This window comes from Betta splendens, chromosome 24 (genome assembly GCF_900634795.4).
Source record: "Betta splendens chromosome 24, fBetSpl5.4, whole genome shotgun sequence".
Taxonomy (NCBI): domain Eukaryota; kingdom Metazoa; phylum Chordata; class Actinopteri; order Anabantiformes; family Osphronemidae; genus Betta; species Betta splendens.
The window spans coordinates 11,665,692-11,688,765 of NC_040901.2; the positions used below are offsets into that span (position 1 = coordinate 11,665,692).

At 44.5% G+C, this 23,074-nt stretch overlaps 1 protein-coding gene across 4 annotated transcripts; it reads right to left on the minus strand.

Annotated features, from left to right (window-relative positions):
• Nucleotides 1–267: 267 nt before the first annotated feature.
• susd6 (sushi domain containing 6) lies at nt 268–21,797 on the minus strand. Of its 4 annotated transcripts, XM_029140558.3 has the most exons (9): nt 21,565–21,797; nt 18,891–19,650; nt 17,800–17,936; nt 16,485–16,673; nt 4,648–4,842; nt 4,368–4,562; nt 4,135–4,273; nt 2,887–3,365; nt 268–2,605 (listed from the first exon to the last, which is right to left on the minus strand). In XM_029140558.3, exons 4-9 carry the CDS (start codon nt 16,630–16,632, stop codon nt 2,580–2,582), a joined length of 1,182 nt encoding a protein of 393 aa, XP_028996391.1. In that variant the 5' UTR covers nt 16,633–16,673; nt 17,800–17,936; nt 18,891–19,650; nt 21,565–21,797; the 3' UTR covers nt 268–2,579. The 4 variants fall into 4 exon arrangements, with proteins under 4 accessions (XP_028996391.1, XP_040925365.1, XP_028996390.1 ...); XM_041069431.2 differs by lacking the exon at nt 17,800–17,936; XM_029140557.3 differs by lacking the exons at nt 17,800–17,936; nt 18,891–19,650 and having other exon boundaries at nt 21,565–21,796.
• Nucleotides 21,798–23,074: the final 1,277 nt, after the last annotated feature.

Sequence of the window (23,074 nt, forward strand, 5' to 3'; positions counted from 1 at the left end):
CACACATTGTTTTTATATAGTTTTAAATGGAGTAGACGCTCCTTAGGTCATTCTACTGTCTAATCAACCTTCGCCCTTGTTGTACTGTACATATTGGCTAATCATTGACTCAGTGGAGCACAGTCATAACAGTACTGTGAAAAGTATAATTGCACAACAGTTAAGAGGTCTTCCACTGTGACTTATTTACTATCATATCTTTAGTCACGGGTCAGAAGAAAATAGTCAGACGCGGAATTTTAATAATAATAAAGTAGACGCATCATCTTCCACATTCAAAAGAAAGCTTTAATTAGAAAGTTATATACACACTGTAAAATTAAATTAAACTTTATACAAATATTAAATTACTATCTTCACACCCATTTCCATGTACAGAGGAAAAACCAAAGCTGAAAGCGTTGAAACTCAATCAGGATGTGTACTTTTTTAAAAATCTGCTATTTTCAGGGACGCAACACCGTACAACAGTGCTTCTGAACGCAACATGAACTTCAGGTTCTTTTCTTTTATATCCCATAACATTATAATGCCTTATAGCAAAAGAGAAGCAATGAACTAGTGAAATATAGGTGCTTATACGTTCATCATCATAATCATCACGGTAGCTGGAAAAGCTAGGGGAGGACAGAGGAGGAAGGACAATCCTTTAGTTGTGTCCACAATAAATGTAAACTTATTGATAAATACATAAAGACAGTTTTATGCATAGAATAGAAAAAAAGAGTAAGGCCATTGGGGAAAAAAGAACAAAACTGTAAAGCAACCAATGCAGAGGCCCAAGATTATACATAAAAACAAAGACAATGTACAAGTCTAAGGCAACATTCTGTTTGCATTAATAAACGTAGCCATCGACAATGACAGACAGCCACAGATGCCAAATAAAACTGAAAATCAGACAGGCCGTGTTTTGTTTTTCTATCTAAATCGGTTGAGCTAGAAAAGTAATTCTCGGGCTCCATCCGAGCCACCCTGTTTCCAAGGTGACCGGCTCAGCCACCAAAGCTTTTCAAGTGGCAATGAAAACAGGGGATGAGTTCTAACAAAACAACATGTTTCTCTCTTAAATTTGCACTTGGCATTAGAGTGGGGAGTGAGTGTCTCTGTTAGGGGTGGGGTGCTATACAACAAAAACTATTCTACTGCAACCCAGTTGCAGTCGTGTCAATAATGCACAAAAGTGGACAGTCTTTAGTTCAGTGTGAAGGTGAGCGTCAGCCAGTTCCACCAAGGGGGACGTATTTTCCAGCCATTCAGCAGAAAAGGATAAATATTCTAGCGCGAAAGTAGACGAATGATACACACATTGTGTAGTGGACTCTAAAGTGGCTCTGGATTGTTCGTGTGACTTCAACCCTGGGAAGGTTATTTTCCTATGATGAAAAACAGGGACAGACAGGCAAATCAGGAAATGATGAAGGTTTGCCATGTGAGGATATGTCCTCGCCTGCCCAGCTGACAGCAGCATGAGCACACGCACGCACACACTCAGGTTCTGCAACTCAAAGCAAACGGAACCAAACAATAAATACAACACAAACAACGCTAAAGTTTAGTCATGTGCCGAGCCACTACGCTGAAAGACAACCCTCCATTCAGCTTTCGGAGAAAATTGGACATTTTCCCTCCTCCTCACTAAACAGAGAGCCAGCACACACCTGGAACCAAAACACAGACCACTCTCACCCATGCAACAGGAGAATCGCTTTCCAGAGTCTGAATGCAGCTGGCAGCAGAAAATAAAAGAGCAGATCATTTGTTGAACGTGTGATACGGTGCTTTGAGAAACGCTTCACCCGGCTTTTAGACCTTGTTAAGTGGTTCTCAATCCCACCAATCCATATGCTAGATGCCAGCCGGATACACTGATAGCTAGACAGCTGAAGGGAGAGAAAGAGAGAGAGACAGTGGAGGTTTCATGCTTCATTCAGAGATGGCCACCGTGCCGTGACAGCAATAACTCAAAACAACATGCAGCATTCACAGAGAGGGCCACAAAAACCCAGCTGTCACTCACAACCTTTCAAGTACAGCGGGAAGACGGTTCTGTTTGAGCCCTGCAGTGCCAGGAGCGATCATCAAGTTAGTTTGTTTTTGCCTCCGCAGTCAATCCAGACAGAGGTGACGATGAAAGCCTTCTCCAATGAAGCGTCTGTTAGCGATGTTAATACAGAGAACTACAGAATAACTGTAACTGGGAGTAGGCAAATGTATTATAGTACACAGCCCATAGAACACAACCTTGTTAGGGTATGTTTGTTTTACTCATATACATAGGATCTGCAGGATTCATTTTGAGCTGGTACCATGTTTTCGGTTGGGTTCATCTTTTGTTTGATACACTGGTACTCATCTTTACTTCTGGTGACGCGAGTACTGGCTGTTGGCTTTGCTCTGCGTCAGTAGCAATGGCAGAGGCGGTTACGATGGGGAACGGGCATAGTTCTAGTCTTTTCTCTGCTGGAGGCTGAGAGGAGTCGAGGAAAGTAGGTTGACAGCCATAATCAGTCCTGGTCATCAGTGAGAAACGGGGGACAGGAGGTCTGCTGCTGATGCTGATAGCAGGCTGGCAGGCTTCATGCTTCCTTCAACAAGGGAATATCTGCAGAGAAACAGAGCAGACATTAGATCAGACCACAACAGTCCAATCATAATACCATAAACAGGCCAAGCTATTTGACAGTGATTGAGCCCGGCTGTCCCTGTGTGTCTGCTACCACACAAATAAAAGCTCTAGGTCAGGATTTGGCTCCAAGATTGTAATTTTGTTCTTCGTTTAAATTATCATAACATATATAATTTAGATATTTTAATGTAGTAAGTAGGGTTGGTCTCATCCTAAGTGTTTAATCGATATTCATTACTATGTCTGTTTTCTCTCACCGTCAGAGAAGTCATCTGCAGAGGTTACAGAAAGGAGACTGTGGTCATCGCTGCTATCAGAGTCTCTACGGAGGGGTAGGGGGCCTGCACAAGCACCCCCAGGGTGCTCTCTAGCCCATGATGATGACGATGATGAAGAAGAAGAACAGGGGGCCTGATGAACCAGCACTGTCTCTGCGTGACGGCGGGAGGAGAAGGATGACGAGGATGAGGTGGATGGGAGACAGAAGTCTAAGTCTCTGTGGTGACGGGTTCTGCTGGGGCCGTGGCCTCCTGTGGCTCCCTGAGGAAGACCCTCAGAGAGCACAATGGGGACTCGAGCCTCTGGTGGTGCTGGGGGAGGTGGCGGAGAAGGAGGAGGAGCAGAAGCACCGCAGGGTCCGCCGCTTCCATAAACGGCCTCTTCATAGGAGGGAAGCGTGACCTGGACGCCCTCCACCATGATGGAGCTGGACTGGCCTGAGACTCCCTGCTCCCTCCTGAGGACAGGGACACGGAGACAAACAAATCTCAAGACGTGGTTCTTGGCATTTTGTGCACAAGCATGACAGAACTGTTGCATGCTCTAGCAATTGTAATGTAAATGCAATTGATTCATAGTCGGCTGCATTAAGCCCTTAGACCCACAACACAATCAACAAGAGTGCGTGTGAGGATTGAATCAAATCATTTTGGCCTTTTAATTACAGAGCCCCAGCAGGGGCAGTCAGTGACTCATACATTTTTCATACCTCAGGTATTTATGAAACGTGTACTTGTATAACTAGCATTTCAACCACACCTCTGTGGAGAATGTGTGTAAGTAGAAAGAGCATGAACATCTGTGTTAAACGGCGACATAAGGGGGACACATGTTAAAAAATAGAAAAACATGGTGGTGTTGTAAATGATGTAAATATTTTGCTCAACCTCTTCAGTAACGTGAAAGAAAAAGTAAAATGTATTGAGAGAGCCATAGGCTTTGTTTTATTACCTCCACCTGATACAGGTGAAGGTAATAAAACATTCTGTTAGGGAAAGTAAGGTCTCAGAGAATAGCTGACCTACTTTACTGATATGATCTGGGGAAGTATTGCCTTCCCTAGGTACTACTTTACAATGGCATCTATTTAAATAACAACACAAGAGGTAATATCTATATCACTGTTAGAAATAGTCCAGACTGCTTGAATATCACTGTAAATTAAGACAATTGCGAACTTTGATACAGATGTGAATTTAGGCCAGAAGTGTGTTTGCGTTTCTTACCTGCTGTGATGGAAGGATTTTAGTTTTGGTTGTACAAGGACGAAGAGTACCACTAAAAGCAGGATGAGGGCCACAGAACTGGCTGTGGATGCCACAATGGACAGAGCCGGGATACCCAGAGGAGAGCTGGGCTCACTAACTGAAAGGCAAGAGAGAATGATTGGACGTTCCGTGAATCAGGTTACATGTGCTCACAAAACAAGACATCACAGAGGAGGACCGGGCGGGCAGACCTTGTGTTTGCCGACAGCTGATCTGCATGGGACTGTCCCACTCGCCGTTCTGGCACGTGAGGAACTTGTAGTCTCCCTTCAGAGTGTAGCCTTCATCACAGAAGTACTCGATGACGGTCTTCTGGGTGAGGCGGTGGCAGGGGGAGGGGTGGCAGCGGTAGCCCCCATTCTCCGGCTCGGTGGGGGGTGAACACACTGAGGAGAGACAGAGGTTACGGCTCATGCATTGCTATGCGCGGTCAGGTCCACCCGTCCTCTTGTGTTTTCGAGTCGTGCTCACCGGTGCCTCTGACACACTGTGGCGGCTGACTGGACCAGGTTCCGGAGTTGGTGCAGATGATGGTGGTGAGCCCCTCTGCGGTGTAGCCGGGCTCACAGCCATAGGTCAGCAGGGTGCCTGGGGGGAAAGACCCCCGGTTTGCTTCCGTTTGGTTGAGCAGGTCTCCGTGCTGCACGCTGGCTGGCCGTCCACAACCTGAGCACAAAAAAAAAAAAAAAAAAGAAAGACGTGGAAGGGTCAGTCACATGCTTCAGGCTTGAATTACAGCAGCAGTATCAGCTTTGGAGAACCTGGATATGGAGCTTCTTCATGATCACTCCTGCTCATGAGTGGAGCCATCCAACAGGCATGCTAAATAGTGTAATAAGGTAATTATAACACATGTAAGTAAATTTAGTCTGTGTATTTTGTTTGTCTGGCTCCGTCAGAGTCAAATAGAAGAGAGAACCATGCCATTAGTTTATTTGGGGACATTACTGTGGCGCTCTATCATTACGCTGACATAAACCGTCTAGTGGTCTCATCCGCAGACTGTTGCCACCGGGTCAAACAACTTTTCACAGAAAGTGTCAAGCTGACAGGTTGAGCTGATAATTAAAGCTCAGAGGCATTGTTACATGAAAGTAGGCAGCATTTTACACAGGCATGGAAGAAGCACTGGATCAACATAACACGTCAGGTGGAGAGTTCTGCTCAGCAAACACAAAAAGGCCTGAAGTGGAGAAAATGTCAAAACCAGTTTCATATAAACGTAATTGCTCTTGATTGGCTCCGTCTCATTAATTTGTCTTCCCAAACTAGCACTAGGCTCTGGCAGTGGGACAGGATCCTCAGAGAGCCTCATTTTCTTGGCTCTAATGACAGGCTTGAAGTTCTAAGCCAGTCAATAAATACAGGATGAGGCAGAAGACCTAAACTTAATCGCGCTTTGATCCACTTTCCCATGCTCCATCTATGATGCTGCAGTCACGCCAACTTGCTGGAGTTCCATCCCCGTACGAGAATAAATTATCGGTTTCCGAGCGCTGTCCACACCCTCGCTGGGCTACGTTAGCAGAGATTTGCAGCTCCAGTCTGGCTGAGGCGCAGCCCCCAAATCCAGCACATCTGACATAACACTGTAACACCTGTGTAAACTGAGGCATGACAGTAGGAGGGCGGCTCACTGATCTTATGGATGAACTAAGTTTCTGTGGAGATTTCAGCTCAAACAAACCAACTGAGTTACTACAGATCTGGCTCATCTGTGAAGTGGTTGCCCAAGAATCAGGGCTTGGCTTCGAGCCTAATTCCAACCATCCAAATCCCATTAGGCCATTATAAATACATTAAGTCTTTCATAAGAAGTGAAGGATTGTTATTGTTGTATGTGCACATATTATGTGGTTAATTTATTACATAGAACCACATACACCATCACAAGAAAGAAAACTACTAATGCCATCAATCCTAATGAGCATATGGCTCATTATTTAATTGTCAGTCAGTATTTATAAAGACATATTAGCTATGGTCTATTGCAGAGTCTTATCATTTGTTTGGCATAAACAAACATAACATTGCAAAAAGCCACTCTGTCTTGCCTCTGTGTGTGTTTAGAGATGGAGAGACTATTTCCACAGCAGTGCCTTTAACATCCTCTTATCTCCCTGGAGAAACGTCGCTCTTAGCCGGCAGCACAAGATTAAACGCAAACACTTGAATGTGCGACTGCCTCCTCGCTCGCTCGCCCTCGTAGAGAGAAAGAGAGCGAGAGATAGAGTGAGGGAAAGAGAAGGAGAGAGAGAGAGAAAGGAGAGGGAGAGAGAGAGAGAGAGAGAGACAGAGTGAGGGAAAGAGAAGGAGAGAGAGAGAGAGAGCGAGGGAGACCCAAAATAAAAAACATCCACAAGACAAAGACACTCCCAGGACAAAGTCGTACAGTACCAAAGGGCGTGATATTAAATTCAGCTGGGGACAAATTTAATAGTAGCACTTAAGTGAAGCAAAACATAAAAACACAACATCATTACTGGCAATAAAATTACAGCAGCTACAGAAATGAAACAGCAGAGACAGCTGTTGTGTTAAAAAAAACAACATCCCGTACTCAGACATGAGGCTGGTTTGTTTAATAGGATACGACACATGTTTGTGTGTTGAAGCGCTGTTGAACGCATCCGAGGTATTGATCTGGGATGCAAACTCTCTGCAGACGCTTATTTAAGGATCCCATTTGACACCGTGACCTGAGAAGTTCCCTGAGCTGCTTGAGGGCAACTAAAGGCTCACTGGGGAGGAGAAGCCTCTAATGGAGGGGATAACGGTGATACAGTCATGACCCCAGGCTGCCAGGCGGACGTGGACAAAACGGGCTTTAGGGAGTTGTTCAGGACAACTGCCTTCAGCTACAGCTACTGTTTAGATGCTTTGTAGAGCAGCCAATAGGTCTGTGACAGACTCAAGACTGGGAACAGGGTCAATTCTATCATTCATTCAGAATTATTTACCCACCTAATCCCAAACGCTAATCAGCACTTCATTTGTCAAAATAATTTTGTAGCCTACACAGTATTGTAGATGATTAATATTAGACAGAAACAGGAACCAAATATAGACTACAACCAGAAGCCTTTGTTGTTCACTACAACTCCTGCGAATAGAGCAACTCAACCCTGTCTGCTTAAAAATGATAAACAAAAAAATACAGATTTAAAAAGTGTAAAACAGCACTGACAACCTCTCCCATGGGACTCTACCTGTCAAACGAAGCCACCGCCATCCTTAGAAATAAAAGTGCACATATATATTCAGCCTCAACAGCAAATACTGAAATCACTCTTTTTTGCAAATTACAAGAGTGAGGCGAAAACTCAAAATCGCGATTTAATGAAGGAGGAGGAGCGAGAGGGGGAGGAGGAAGAAAGGATGGATGAGAGAGCAGAAAATGTCACGGAGCGCTGTGGCTTTGAGCAATTACAAACCGAGAAGAGACGTGTCATGGCAGGTCCAATAGCTGTGCATGTGAGAGAACAGTACATACCACACTGTGGGCTGGGTCAGAACAGACTAAAGCCAGAACCAAGTTCTGGTCCAGTATCGAGAGACCTATGGTGGTGAAGATACAGCACGTCTCTGCTTTCTTTGCCCCCTCAGCCTTCATGTAATATTGGCTTAAAGAATACAGATGAGGAAAAAAGGGAGGCACTAAGCTAAGCAATGCCAGAGTGGATTTCAGCACACCATGTTTTGTGCTTATGAGGAAGAGAATGAGTCACAGTCAAACACAAGCTGTTCTCCCTGGTGTCATGTTAAGAGTTTGGAAAAAAAGTGGGTTCCTGAGAATCGGCAAAAACAATAATGAATAACACGGAGTCACAAGTGGAAAGAATGGCTTAAGAAAAATACATAAATAATAAAAAACAAAACATAATGAACAGTAGATGTGATAGATTGATCCCCCGAATTCTCCAAAACTACATTATCTTTGGTATCGCTCAGATTAAATTAAGTGAACATATAAAAAGGTTCAGTCATTTGAAAACCTTTGGGAACACAAATGTAAACACACAAAGAGGCTTAACTGTTCAAGAGATGGAGAAACACTTGTGTTGTGGTGGGAAGACTGGGCCAGGACAGAGAACTTCTGATGCTGACTGCTAATCCCAGCGCTCAGCATTTTAAGGCCGTCAGAGGAGACTCAGGCCATGGGGGGTGTTAAAATCCCCAGCCTTGCTCTAAAGTGTCTGCCAGGCTGTGAATATCTCCCTTTCCCCATCTGTTACTGGTGGCGCTCGCCCGCTAAAAACTGGAGGGGGGCTGAATTGGGAAAAAACATTTTGTGGTGGTGGTGGGAGGGGGGGGGGGGTTTAGTCCTCTTTGCCCAGGCAAATTAAAAATCTAATTATCCTCCATTACAAGCTGGGAGCATTCTAAAGCAGATCAGATACTGATGACTTCTGCAGCCAGCTGTTAGGTCGCTCTGTAGAACAATGGAGCCATAAAGGAGGGTGTGTGTGCGTGAGTGTGTGTGGAAGCAGGGGAATCTGTGTGCATGAATAAATGGGGGAGCTGTGTTGGATTAGGCTAAAGACTGAGGGGATGATGATGCTCTCTTTGGCCTGGTAAATGTGTTTTGTTCCTTTGTTGGCCCTCCTCCAAATCCTCTGTTGTTGTTGTTTTTGATGATGTCGCTGTCATTTTGACGACAAGGATGTTTTTGTTTTCGCCACATCCCCGTCTCTCCCGCTAATCCACGGGACCTCTAAACCAGCTGTAGTTATTACAGCGTAGCAACGTCAACGGTGTGATGCTGTTCAGTGGAAAAGAAGCAGTGCTGGGGACATCTTGGGTTCTGTATAGTGCACAGAAGTCATCTAAACTGTGAAATGACTGATTATATTACCTCTGAACACAACCAGAGTAATATATAGCACTTTGATGTCAACGCAGATGCTAAACTAGAAACTAGTCTGTCAGTCACAGAGCAAATGAGAAACGTGACACGATGTGTACGTTTTCCACACTTTCATTCTTTCGCACATAACTATCACATATCGGCTTTCGGTCTGAGACACATCACACACCGAGGTGGCACCATTTGCCACGCTGACCTGATGGGTGACGGGACTGTAACATGGGACTCTTAATGTCTGCGTAAGCGATACTAGCGGTGTCATGTTCTAGTGCCGCTGAGCGCACACGCGGCCGCTCAACAGTTGGACACTGACTCAGAGGGACCGAAATGAACAAGAGCACATGAAGGGAAGCGGAACCCACGAAGCATCAAACCGTTAAGCAAGGAATCAGGATGGAGCACAGGGAGGAGCATCTATAGCAAAGCCCGGGTCCAGCTGTCTGAGACGGAGGCAGACAGGTACCCTGTATACGCTGCGAGATTCCTTTGTGTTGCTCACAGACATCCTATCTGCATTGTGTGAACGGTTAGGCCTGGCGGGGGCATTATCTGAGCGCCGGGCCGTCATTTCACCGCGACACGCTCCTTCAAAAGGACTAATGTTTACATTGGACGCTGGGGCCAAGCCAACAGTGTCATTTCTACAGTAAACAGGAAATGGGCCAGAAAACACGACTCCAGCGGCCGTGGGCTCCCAGAACTCCAGGACCGCGCGCTACGTCTCTTCCTGCAGCTGCAGCACACAAAACCACGCATGGCGTAGAAGCCCAGGGTGAAGGGAAGTCCCTAAACAGACATCCTCCCTCTCCCCACCCATCCTCTGCTGCCGTTACAATGCGTGCAGAGAGCCACGTGTGCCGCCTTTGCTCTCCATTGTCCTCGCTCACTGAGGGACGGGGCACAGTGACAGATTTAAGCAGCGTGCCTCCCAAAAGGACAACGGGCAGCTTTGCATTTGAAGGGTTAAATATGTATGAGAGGCCAGATTGGGTGGGTGGGTGGGTGGGTGGGGGTGGGGGGGGCTGGGGTAGTACCACCATTGTGTGACCCCCTCCGCGACCCCTACATGCACGCACATTCAGCTCTCGAGTAACAGATGGAAGGATGTTAGCGGAGGCGAACGGCGAGCTCTCCCTTCCCTCTTTAATCACCCTCACTCTTAAGGACAGCTGGGAGGCAGACATTCCTTCTTCTCAGCTTTCAGAAAAAAACAAAAGAGTGTGTGGGACCCCTCCTACACACACGTGCATGTGTTCAGATGCCCCCCCCCCCAAAAAAAAAGTCAATGTAACTGTGCACTGATCATATTTCATGTGCCTGAGTTTGCCAGCAAGCAGAGATATATAATTGCTGAGGCTGGGACATTTGTTGAAGGTGAAAGTCATGGAGATAATCCAAACCCTGCTTACCAGGGATCATACGCTGACGGTATTATCAAAGCAAATGGTGAGTGCAGCGCAAATCTGTTGTAATAGTATGGAAATAGTACTCAGAGCGGAGGAACAGGTTTTCTAGACAGCGCCAGGAGAAATGAAACACGAGAGAGGAGGAAAACCTGGAAGATAACAATAGTAGGGATGCATCCGCCTTAGGAATAAAAGGAAAATTATTTGCCACACTTTTGAACCAAGCAATTAATGTTGCTCCACTGTAATGAAGCCCAACTGTTGTCTGACGGAGCAAATGCTCCGGCGAGTCACCAACAAAGTGAACAAATGGTTGGGAGCATCGTGGCCTCTTAACACATGCAGCCTGCTCTGCTGAGAGAAGCCGCATGACAGTTGTCAGAGCGGGCGCTCCAATGCTAACAAATGGTTGTGTAGATAGCGTACACATAGAATGTGGTACACTACATTTATGTCTCCTCACAGCGTTGGAAGCCTCAGTTAAACCTCGTTGCTAAGGTCACTCTACGGACGATCCTAGCATTTTTCAGTTTTACTGGCTGGCTCAGCGAATCCATCTCCTCATAAACACAACGGTGAGCATATAAACAGCAGAGGTCAGCTGCTACCTATCTCAGTTTGCGCTTCAATGTGCACTAGCAAGTGGTAAACTACAAGCAATACGCTTATCAAATGAGAAAAGTCCCACATTTACCATCTCGATTCCAGCTCCCACACAGGGAAGAGTTTATGGACACACAGGTATTAAAGTACCATAATCCACTAATACTAATATAATTACAGCCTGAGTTTTTAGGTAATAACACCTTTAAAGAAGCATCTCCTGTATGAATGATGAGGTGTGAGAAGGGAGCACAAAGACATGAATCCTGACACAACCACCCAAATGGACTTCAATGAAGCGCACAAAGACCTTCGCTATTCGGTGGCTGTTTGTTACAAAGGGCCGTTTACAGATGATCTAATAAGGACAGAGGGCATTAGAGTGGAGCTGAGCCAACTGGACACCAAATATCTACTCCATCTAATGGACTGGTTACGGTTCATGGGAAGGGACAGTGTAAACGATAAACTGGAAAAGATTAAAAATAGACAGGAAATGCTGAATGTTCATTGGTGCATGTTCACCCTTAAGATGAAGGGTGGGGATAAAGCCTGGGTTTCAGGCTTTATTTATACTATTGTTTTTAATAAACACATTGAAGTCATAACAGGGTTCAGTGTTGCTGTTCTTAATCAGACTCTGTTCCGGCTGCTCTCTGGGGGCAACTGAACCAAGAACCAGGAATTGTGGTGTGTCATATCCTCTCGCCTCCCTATTTACAACCTCTACTGGAAGACGGCGAAGGAGCCTCTTCGCCCGAAACGCAGGGACTGTTAAAGAGGAACAGCTGTACACGACCTCCACCCATGACAGCGAGCAACGCGAGCGCAGCGTGATAGCACATGTACAGCCCAGCCCTGTCCCACAGCTCCCAATCAGCATGTGCATCAAATCAAGCGGTTTGCTCGGCTTTATTGTGTCACGTGTGTTGCTGCCAACGCTGACTGCGTAGCCAAACTAACCAAGCAAACTAGAAGAATTTTTCCAGCAGTTCAGCTGGAGCTAAATGCTCAGACAGCAGATTAAGAGCTTGTGGGTGCTGCTTTGCCCAATTGTTTTTCCTCTGTTTTGCTGCAGCTGTGACATGCTGAGGCACGAGCATATGCACACTGTACTCCACTGCAGCAAATAACAACCATGCTGATCACTTCTATCTCAGAGCTGCTGTCGGGCTAAACTCAGGGCGACACAAGCTGCTAGGTTTAAAAGGTCTCGTGAAATCAGTGTTTGTGCTTCGTTAACCCAAGTGATTCTGTGGTTGGGAGCTGCACTGTTAAGATGCCGCTAATGCAGCGGAAGTCAATCATTGACTGCTTCTGCTGAAGGTTTCAAGACTTCGACTGGTGAATCACTGGGAGTTTTAATTGCCACGCACATATAAACAAGGAAGTCCAAAAAAAAGCTACAGAATGGACCTTCAGCCTTTAATGTCTCATAAAGTGCAAAAAAATTGTTCACGCCCCACCTGCGTCATAGGCTCCGATCATGGTTTCTCAGTCTGGCACATGTCTCAACCATTGGCAAAGCCAGTGTGTGTGTGTGTGTGTGTGTGTGTGTGTGTGTGTGTGTGTGTGCGTGTAGGATGCCGAGTGCCTTTTGTGTGAGCTTATAAACACGTTTGAACAGGATGCTGCTGTTGACTAACGGTGTGACGAAAAACCATCCCACACTGTTTCAGTGGGCCTGGAGAACACACATCAAAGAGGAGGTGAGAGGAGAAGATAAATACGAGGCAGACGAACAAATAGGAGACAGAAAATATAAAGATGAATGTAAGGACTTCTGTGGGTAAGATAAAAAGTTTATTAAGGATAAAAACCAAGGTGAGACTTAAAAAAAGGAGGGAAGAAAAGACTAAAAAACAGAAGCATAAGCAACAGAAGACAGGAGAGACTGCAGGATATATTTAGCAGCTCATTAGTCAGAGATGTCCTCTACTCAGCAGGCTGGTCCCTCAGATGAGGCCCTTTGGAAATCATTATGACTGCCTGCTGCCTAAGACAACCACACACATTTCAGTGGAAAACTATTTACAAACTGCGTTGTCTCCCCTGAGCCTTAACGCAGCTTCAAAATAACCCTCACGTTGTGGAGAGACATCCAAAAACAAAGATTTGAACAACCGTGATTTTAATACGTGTTTACCTAACAAATGTAATAGTGTGATTGTACGTACACATCCACGTACTTTTAACATGCTTTGTATGTTATCACATCTGACTGTTGACGTGCCTGGTGCCACCGGTGCCAAACGCCCCTGCTTCAACATTCATTAACCTTTAATAAACACTGCCTGCGATCGGTGTGGCCAGAATATAGGTCACAAGCAACTGAAATCCCAGATACAGAGAATGCAGCAGAATGGAAAAGGCACATTTACTGTGGTCACATATCTATTAAAATAAAAGGGAAGTCATGTGAAAATCACACCGTGTGATAAGCTCAGGGCCTAGCAGACACGGCGCGACCGCCGAGTGGCTAACAATAACCCTGGCCAATGTAATAGAACTGTCTGGACAAATGTTTAAAGTAAATGAAATGGTCTAGTATCACACTCTAAGCAATACGCGTTTCCATGGAGCATGTCTTTGTCTGGAAAGGTGTTTAAAGTTTCCATTTAGGTTCTTTATTGGGTGAGAGAGCAGTTAAATGACACAAGGTGTGAGCGTAGGGTGATGGCTCCAGTGATAAACACACAGGTAATGAAAGGGAAAGGCTGGTGGATACGAGCAGGCTTCGGCTAATGGGCTCCAGTCTCACCTGGCTAATGGCCGAAGCCTTAAAGGGGCTGTGACGTGGTAAACACACACACACACACACACACACACACACACACACACACACACACACACACACACACACACACACACACACACACACACACACACACACACACACACACACACACACACACACACACACACACACACACACACACACACACACACACACACACACACACACACACACAGTTCTAATTGCAGACTGATGATCTAGTGGAGCTGCAGCCTGTTGTGGTTTGGTCTGAGGCTTCAAACTCCCCCCTCTGCTCTCACATTTCAGAAAGGAACCAGTAGTCCAAGTGTTGCTTTACTCTTGCCTGCCGGCAAAGTGTCCTGCTAAATGGACTTCAGGGGACTATTCTGAAGAGTTAACTGCATAGGAGCCATTGTTTCCCCTGCCCGGCTCCCTCAGGCTGCACGGTCTGCAAACCCGGCCTATTGAGCAAACTTTCTGAGAAATGGCCATTCTGCTAGCTTTCAAAGGCTACAGCTGTTTGAGGATACCCAAGTAGGGCATTGCTCATTCAAATATTTTCCTCTGTGGTCAACGCAATGACGCTATGCTAGCCACTTAAGTCTAGTCTGTTATTAAAGAGTAAGGGAGTCGTCAAATGTTTTCCTAGACTCAACTTTCGTGAAAACATCCTCATCATCGGACTGCTCATTCAAGACGTGCCAAACTAAAGGAACCCATCTTTGCTATACGCTGCATCGTACTAAGAAACCCACATCAACTATGAACAATAGTTAAACAAACTCAAATCTTAGCAGCTCTCACTCTCCTTCCTGGTGCCTCTGATCTCTCCTTTACCCCGTGACCCCATGATTCCACATTTCTTGGCGGCCCTGGGAAAGACATTTCCTGTTCCCACACATACATGAACGTCACCACCACAGGGAACACAGCAGGCTTGTTTGCGGGAAACTTCGGGTCCTCTGGCACTTTCATGTATAGCTTTGACTCAGAGGACAATTGTTTTTTTCAAAAGGCAGTGTTTATGTAGAACGCAAAACAACCATGTCAAATTACAGAAGAGAAATATTACGACAATGGGAAAGTGACAAAAAGTATTTGCATTGAAACCTCTCTATTTGACCATTTATGTAATTCATATATTTTAGCTTATATTCATACAATTATGTGACGAAAATATAAAGAGCCAGAACTTTTGATCCATAAGTCAGTGTAAACATCTGCGTCACCTGTGCAATAATGAAGTAGTCATGGTACAAATACACAGCTATGAAAACAGCTTGAAATAACTTTTGTACACAGTTCTTTCACTTGGATCTAATTTTCCACTGCATCAGTGAAAACAAATCTGGAAAGATTTAATACTTCAAAAATCTGCCTTTAAACAAGTCATGTGAAAATATTTATAGGGATGGAGGCTGGAAGCCCTCATTATCCTTATCAGATGAGTGGCAGTCTTAGAGACACTGATGCATCTTGGGTACTGAAAACAAATTTTTAGTGTAGTACAAGCATCACAAACTATGACTTCTGAAACAATGACTTGCACAATTCTGTGGTGCAGAGCAAATAGTAAGACAGGACTGTGTGCACAAACACTCACGGTACAGAGAATGTAGGTTGGGAATTTGCGGATGCATTTTCCTGGCTATTGGTAGACATTGTATGTGTGCGTGTGTGCTGGATGCAGAGCATGAGTGCGATACCGATGGCTTTAGGCACAACGCGATGCATGTGTGTTACATAAGCGAGGATATACTCTGGATCAGCACTGACCTGCTCCTTTGTAAGTCTGTCCACTCACTCTTTCTAGTCTCTGTTGCCATTTCTCACACTCACAGACAGAGACACATTTATTTAATGCATTAAAGAAAGAAAATCAATGAACACAGCCTTAAATCAACCCCAACACACACTTTCTTATTCACACACAGAGTGGGCCTGCCCTCTGCGGTAAAGACATCTGGCAGATTCCACAAACTGGCTTTATGTGGGCTAGTGTGTGTAGGTAGTACATGTGTGGAGGCAGTGTGTGTTTTGTGTGGGGGATGGGAGTGAAAAACTGAAAGGCTGAATTAGAAAGAAAAGCTGGGGTTCGTTGGGTTCGCACCATCTACAGCGCACACCTTTAGAATAGGCAAATCTGTACAGGCCCTGATAGATGCGCCTTTCACATGCGTGAAGCAAACATCCAAATCATTTCAACATCATTTAAAAAGCAAACACGTCATATTCAGAGGTAATAATCCAAGATCACAGGCTGAAATAAAAAGCCGATACCAGGGTTGTTGTGGGGTTATACATAAAGCTGGCTGGCTGTGCTAAAAGCTCTCAGAGGACACTAAATGTCACACTTGATTAAAACCTTATGACAGCAATTTGACCGCAAACAACATAATCTCCTTTTCAGTCAATAATAGAGGAAAACTGTTGTGACTCATGAGGGCAGAGAATGGATTCACAGTGCGGGTGGATGGGATCAAGCTCCCAGAGGCAGAGCAACCTGACCAACCCATGGGTAAAGGATGCCAATTTCAACAAACTGGCCTGTGAGATGACAGGAAAATAACCTCAATCAATTCACAGGAGACGCTGCAGAGATCGTAGTTCAGCGAATGTGTCTCATGTGGCAGCGGAGGCAGATAGAAAGAGTCTGTATGTGTCCATGTCTTACCTGATGCGTGACCATGAGGGAGAAGGGTGAAGAGGAGGAGAACTGCGGAGGCAGCCAGCCTGTTGGCTAGAGAGGAGGAGGAGGTGGAGGAAGAGGAGGAGGAGGAGGACAGGACTCTCGTATGAAACGCTACCATTCCATCGCACATCTTTTCCTCCAGCGACTGGCGAGAATCCTCCACGGCTTAACCTGTCCAGGCCACACAGAGAAGAAGGGATATAGAGGGAGGACACGGATTAGATTCGAGGATTACGTAACCAAAGGCAACACAGACAGACAGCGGGGAATAGTGAAAGCAAGTGGTACAAAAACAGGAAGAGACGCACGCAGAAACAACCCCCTCTGAACATCATCAGTGAGCAGCTTGTTCACAGATAATAACCACATGCACGTGTGTGCGCCGCCTGTTCTCATGGGTTAGCTCCTCAAACAGCATCCTACTAGCTAAACCGCCATGAAGCATCCCTCTAGGCCGTCAGGCTCTTCTTTAAATGGCAGGAGCGGCACAAGAGTTGCTCTCATCTCCACTCAATCCGAACTCTTGGCTCTGCCACAACATCTAACAGCATAAACCAGCCGTAACACTCTGCTGCGGATGATGTAACAGGGAAATAGACTCCTGATGCTTATGAGGTAACAGCATTAGGAGGCGAGCTGCTAAAAATGTGCTGACGAGAAGTCAGGAGGACAAGATGTTTTCCAAGGAGATGCATGACGTTGCTCCTTCATACAATACCTTTAATTGTACACGTTTATGACTAGAGTGGCCCCCGAGTGATGGAGTTTACCTGATGATGACGATGATGAAAATGACATTTGGTAGTAAATCCATTTATAAATAGCCAACAACCAGAACTAACTTCCTAACGCATTAGTTGGTAGATTGGGGGCACACAACACAGCTTACATTATCATTATGCTAATGAAACGCAGGTGCGCGCTGCATTTGTTATTTGCAGAGAGATTGGGACGCGTTCTGTGGAGAATTGGCTGGTAGCAGGCAGCAGTCAGCCCTCCAGAGAGGGCAGAAGCATTTTACAGTTAGGCAAAGCTGCTGAGGTAATGGCTACAGTAATGACGCGACTGCACTTAGACCTGCAAAGTAACTGCACATCGACTGTACGGCCGCTTGCAATCCAGAGATACTGCGATAAGAGGCATAATGCTAACTACAATAACAGACAGGTAGAGCCATGTATTCCTACGGTTGCATTTTACGTAACCGGAGGTATTTGCACATTTCAACGTCCTGCACAAGGTTAAATTTCAACTACGTGCCATTTTTCCTGCGCACCTTGGAAGGATGGAGAGGTACCTGCACGTGACACGGGCCGGCGGGGGAGAGTGACGTCAGTTGGTTTTGGCAGGACAGCGTGGGCACAGCACTGAGCCAGAGGGCACACAGTCGCTAACACATGCAGGGGACCTTGGACGGGCATTTGATCCACGGATCTTTAACATTGGGACATTTTCGGGTTACAGATAGCCATTAGATTCATTCACCAATATTGCTTGTGCCAGTTAAATGTGTAAGGGACACAGGACAAGCAAAAGCCAACAACACAACAGTAATTCCAGGCATTTTGTACTAAGGGACTTGTTGGGATGTATATAAGCACTTGGCGAAGCATTTATTATGCAGGGCCGGTCCACTGAGAGAGCTGACCCTCCAAAAATTGACCAGCATAATGAAAACTTAAGCAAAATTAGCTTAATTGCTTCCACACAAAAGCATCCAAGAAAAGAGAAAGTCATTAACACAGAGCTGACCCAAAATACAATATTGCAGTTAGTTAGAACCAAATACCTCAGAGCCGTAAGTGACTATTTTTCCAATGTCTTCATTTGCTGACTGTATGGTTGTGCACTGAGTTGTATAATAACACAGCAGGCAGTTTGACAGTAAAAGCACTGAAACACCCAAAGTCTCAATGTCAGCTCTCTAACATGCAAATGTGTGGGCTTCCTGTCAGACGCTGCCAACGATGTTCAGCTTGACGCATGACGTCAAAGGCCGATCGGCCATATTAAACGTCTAGAGCTTATGGTTCGCTTTCCTGGAACAAGCGCTTGCAATAAACCGCATATGCACTTCCTGCTTCAGCTGCACGTCTGGCACTGACAATGTTGTGTGTACAGTCTATGAATGCATGAAAACCAAGCAGCGCCGCAATTTAAATGGTAGTTGATTAAGATGAACTATTTTCATATTACAGCCCGAAATGTAATATAAATATAGAGATACTGAAAAACACAATCTTAGTGTAGCCATCTCATATTATATAACAGGTTCTTTGTTCAAGTCTAAATACAGCTCTAGGGATCTAAAAGCAACTTTGAATAATTCAATAATACTGTGTTAGTTTCACTATGAAAATTACATGAAGCCTTAATGTCAGTACTCACCAGTCATAATCAATGTGAGTGCTCATTCCAAACTGATACAGGAACACTTTGTTCAGTGAGACTACGGCAGGGCTGAGGCATGAAGAGGCACGACATTCTACCCAACACAACTGGTGTTGCTAGTTCCAGCTCAGAACCGTTCTGGAAAGGAGAAGTAAAGCCCAACGTGCCAAACGTTAAACGGGCGACTCCCTTTCAGGTTAAAAGGACAGCGAACAATGAGAAATACTCGCAGAGCAGTGCTGCTCCTGTTCTTGCATCATATCGAGCTAAATTAGGAAGATGTACATAATTTCTACATTTTAATACTTGGTCCCAATTATACTTATTATTTTTGCATCTTACAATATTCAAAATGACCATAATAATAGTTTTCAACACCACAGTCCTTGGATTCCATGAACAAATAATTGAAACGATAATAATCATCAGTTTTAAATCATACTTATGGAGAAATGCTATTTGAAAACCATCTACATCCCATTTTGAGCCTTTGCACTGAAGTGGAGGTTTCTACAGCAGTAATGCTTTGTCCCTTTTGCCCTCCACTTCAGACACCAATGAGACAACAGCCAGCCACCAGGCTGCTGCTGCAGTTTTTCAGCTGCCCGGGGCTCCTGGAATGCAAAGGGAGCCAAGGAGTGCAGCAGCCCAGGCATGTGTCTGAGAACAGAGAGCACTCAGTGTGCCAAAGACACAGCCAAGGGGAGATTTCCACTCGATAGGCCTGAACGCCACTGCTGGTAGAGCCAGTCTGGGCCTGTAGAAGGAGCCACACAGAAAGGACCCTTTGTTATGAAGTATTATGTAGTAGTTAGTCTACAGTGCAGCTAGAGCATCACCCTGCGCTGCTGCTGCTGCTAAAAACACATAATTAAGAAGTGAATAAAGGAAGAGAGCACTGAGGGACAAGTATGCAAATAAAAGTGGAAACATACTAAAATAGGAGGAACTGTCATAAGGTTGGATTGACGGTGGTGAAAGCCTGGAAAATCTGAATGGGAGTGACGCCAAACGCTGCTCTTATCTAGTCTCACAAGATGTTTTCTCTAAGCTATGCTGTCAAACTGAAAATACTCCGAATGTCGGACTGAGAATCATAATACTCTCTGCAGGTTCACAGCTTGTTTTAAATCGAGAGCTACTGAACGGTGAACACTGGATGTGCGTTATTTAGTCTGCGAAAGCAGAAAGAGTGTGCGATGTGTAAGAACAAAACGAGTCAATCTGAATGATGGTTCGTGTTGATGGAAGCTAGTGATGATCACACTTAAGACAAAGAACTGCAAGCCCAGAAAAACAAATGATCATGTCTTAATGATCTGGCAAGACAATGTAGATATTGGTGTGTAAACACTGTTTATAATCAAGAGAGCAGAAATCAGTTACAGTATTGATCATTTAGTTGAAAATAAAAAAAAAAGATTACCTCTAAGAATGGACAAGATGAACTGTGTGGTAATTAGGGTTTTGTTTTTTACTTTATATATTAGAGAAAATCAATTGGGGGTTGTAAAGAATAAAATACTAATACAATAGTTCAGTTCAACATTAGAAATATTACCCCACCAAAAAAGATTTTATATTCGCTATTTTTATGGTTTTGCATTTGAGTAAATCAATATTGAGGCTTTATTATTTATGCTTCATAAAACATAAATAAGGGAACGTGTGCTGCCACACACACAGCCGGTATAATGAGATGTTATGGAGGATGTATTTATACTGCCACGTGACATACAGTAGATGTATTATGTTCCTTTTACACTAACTCTAATAAACCATCGGTCTCTTATCACAGTGCTCTCTCACACTCAACTTGCGCTGGCAGCTCTCGATCACCGCTAACATATGGACGTCCCTGCCCTTTGCGTGTACGAGCGTCACGTCTCGGACGGGCTCGACACAAACTTTCACGGCCGACGGACTGAAGGCGGCCGGTACCGGCGGCGTTGAGTTCGGTCAGCTGCCTCCGTAGCAGCTGTAACGCGGAGTCACACGCTCCGACACGTGCGACTGTACTGTGAGCTATTTAAACAAAGAGTGTGGTGTACTGCCACCAACACACACACACACACGGCGAACAAAAACAAAGACGGCACCCCAAAAACACGTCACCACACAGCAACACAACCACCATAATTATCAGATATTTAATTATTACATTACGTTCGTATTTAACGTATAAATGGACATTGTGCGACATTGAATCCCTCTCGGTTCCCTGTCGTCCGCGGACCATAATGTACTGTCGTACAGCAGCAGTACAGCTGTGACTAACTAGCTACCTGTGCTGGGTTCCTGTTGTGCTCGGTCTCTAAAACTGGGATATTCCCAGTGAATAAAATGCCCAGAACCCGCCTGACTACAGTAAAGCAGCCACTCACTGCGAGGCTAGCGACAATCTTACGTCTTTACGTTGTAGTTAACGCTCGCCGCTGTTTACGGCGATCTCAACTAATTAACAACACAGTTTGTTAGCGGCCGTACACGCAAATGGCAACTCGTTTCCCCTTGACAAGTTACTAAACCTCGCGTGGGCATAGTTTTCGTCATTCGTGATGACATTACAGCCAAATACACACGCATCAGAGGACACATATTTCGTAACGTTAGTGGCCTACGTTAACGCCGAGTGCGCTTAGTTAGCAGGCGAGAAAAAAGACCCACTCACCAGCGTTAAGGTTACAAGCAGCGAGCCCTCCTCTCTCGCGTTCACATTCGAGACATTAACGGTCGAGCAAAAGGAGCCACCCGAGACCGAGTGTTGTAAAATTGAATAAAAAATATAGACGTTCCGTTGGCTACTTCCGCAACCGCTCCGCCGCTCCTTGTCCTCGGCTCGCGAGCTCTTTATTTTAGGTGAGCGGAAACGCTCTCTGTGAGAACTCTACCAGCTGCCTCGCTCTCGCGCGGTCTCCATGGCTACCTCGGTAAAAGGGCGGGTCCAAGTCTATTAGGGCAACCACAAGGTTTCTACTTCAGAATAAAAGCTCAGAATTTGGTGGGAAGACAAAAGAATTGACAGGAAGAAAGACAGCAGAGATCAGAACAATGAAACTAACTCCTTAATTAATTTGTCGACTTTCTATTATATATGAGTATTATTAGATTCAATTGCAAATGATCCAACTTGAGCTTTATCTGTAGGAAAATACATTACTACGGTCTTTTGGCCATTGAGCTTGTTTGTTAAAAATATTGTTTACATGTTTCAAGCAATGAACATAAAGAACATATTAGCAGAATGGTGCTACTGTACTGTATTAACAATATTTATCTTCATCATTATAACAGTTAATGGAAAAAAATCACCCCTTCTTTATAGTGCTACTACAGTTAAAATATTTATTATTCAATCATTAGTCATTCATGACTAGATCGAGATTTTTAATTAGATCTTTTTAATTGCTTCCATTATGAGCTACTGTATAGCCATAATGTCTGAATGTCCTCGCTGTGATTGCATTATGCCTTTCACCTTTGACAGTCTGCACCTCCTCTGATGTTTAATTAACTGATGATGACTTTCTATGTAGGCGTTACAGCTAGAGACATCACCATGCATAATCAAAACATTTATTTGTATTAAGTTTAAAACCCCAAGAAGAAAAATGTAATTATACTTATCTCCTCTGTTGTATTAACAAAGCTGATTAAATTACATCCATCCATCTACATTTAAATCATTATTATACTGTCCTTATACAGGCTAATCTAAATGAAAAGTCCCTCAACAACCCCAAACCCCTTATTTTAATGGAAACAATAACTGGCTTTCTCACCTTGTGATGAGTAAATGTTTTGAAGCCTGGACACTAACCAACCAATGATTAATAGCAATAATGGGATAACCCCCCCTCTGAACAGTATCTTACTAATTAGCCCAAGGTCTGAACTGTTGTTGTGTAAATCAGGTTTTTAATTTTCAGTCTATTTCTCTCATTCTTTTCTTTTTGATGATACTAGAGCAAAATTCACCGTATCCTAGGAATGCTCTGTGACATACTGACCTCTAGTGGTCAAGTTGTCTTCTTACATTGATAGCTTCCAAAGAATACTATATTGCGTTTTATTAATTCATTAATATTTCATATGATTAGATTAGACAAGATTAACCAATTTTAGATGTGAACATCAGTTTAAGGTGAACGGCAGCTGCTAAAAATATGGAAAGTTCCATT

Coding starts and splice junctions, on each gene's coding strand:
- susd6 (XM_041069431.2), bottom strand. CDS start 16,632: ATGTGCGATGGAATGGTAGCGTTTCATACGAGAGTCCTGTCCTCCTCC. Junction 4,843..16,484: donor CCCTCATGGTCACGCATCAG/GTAAGACATGGA, acceptor TTTTGTGCTCAG/GTTGTGGACGGCCAGCCAGC. Junction 4,563..4,647: donor ACAGTGTGTCAGAGGCACCG/GTGAGCACGACT, acceptor GTCTCTCCTCAG/TGTGTTCACCCCCCACCGAG.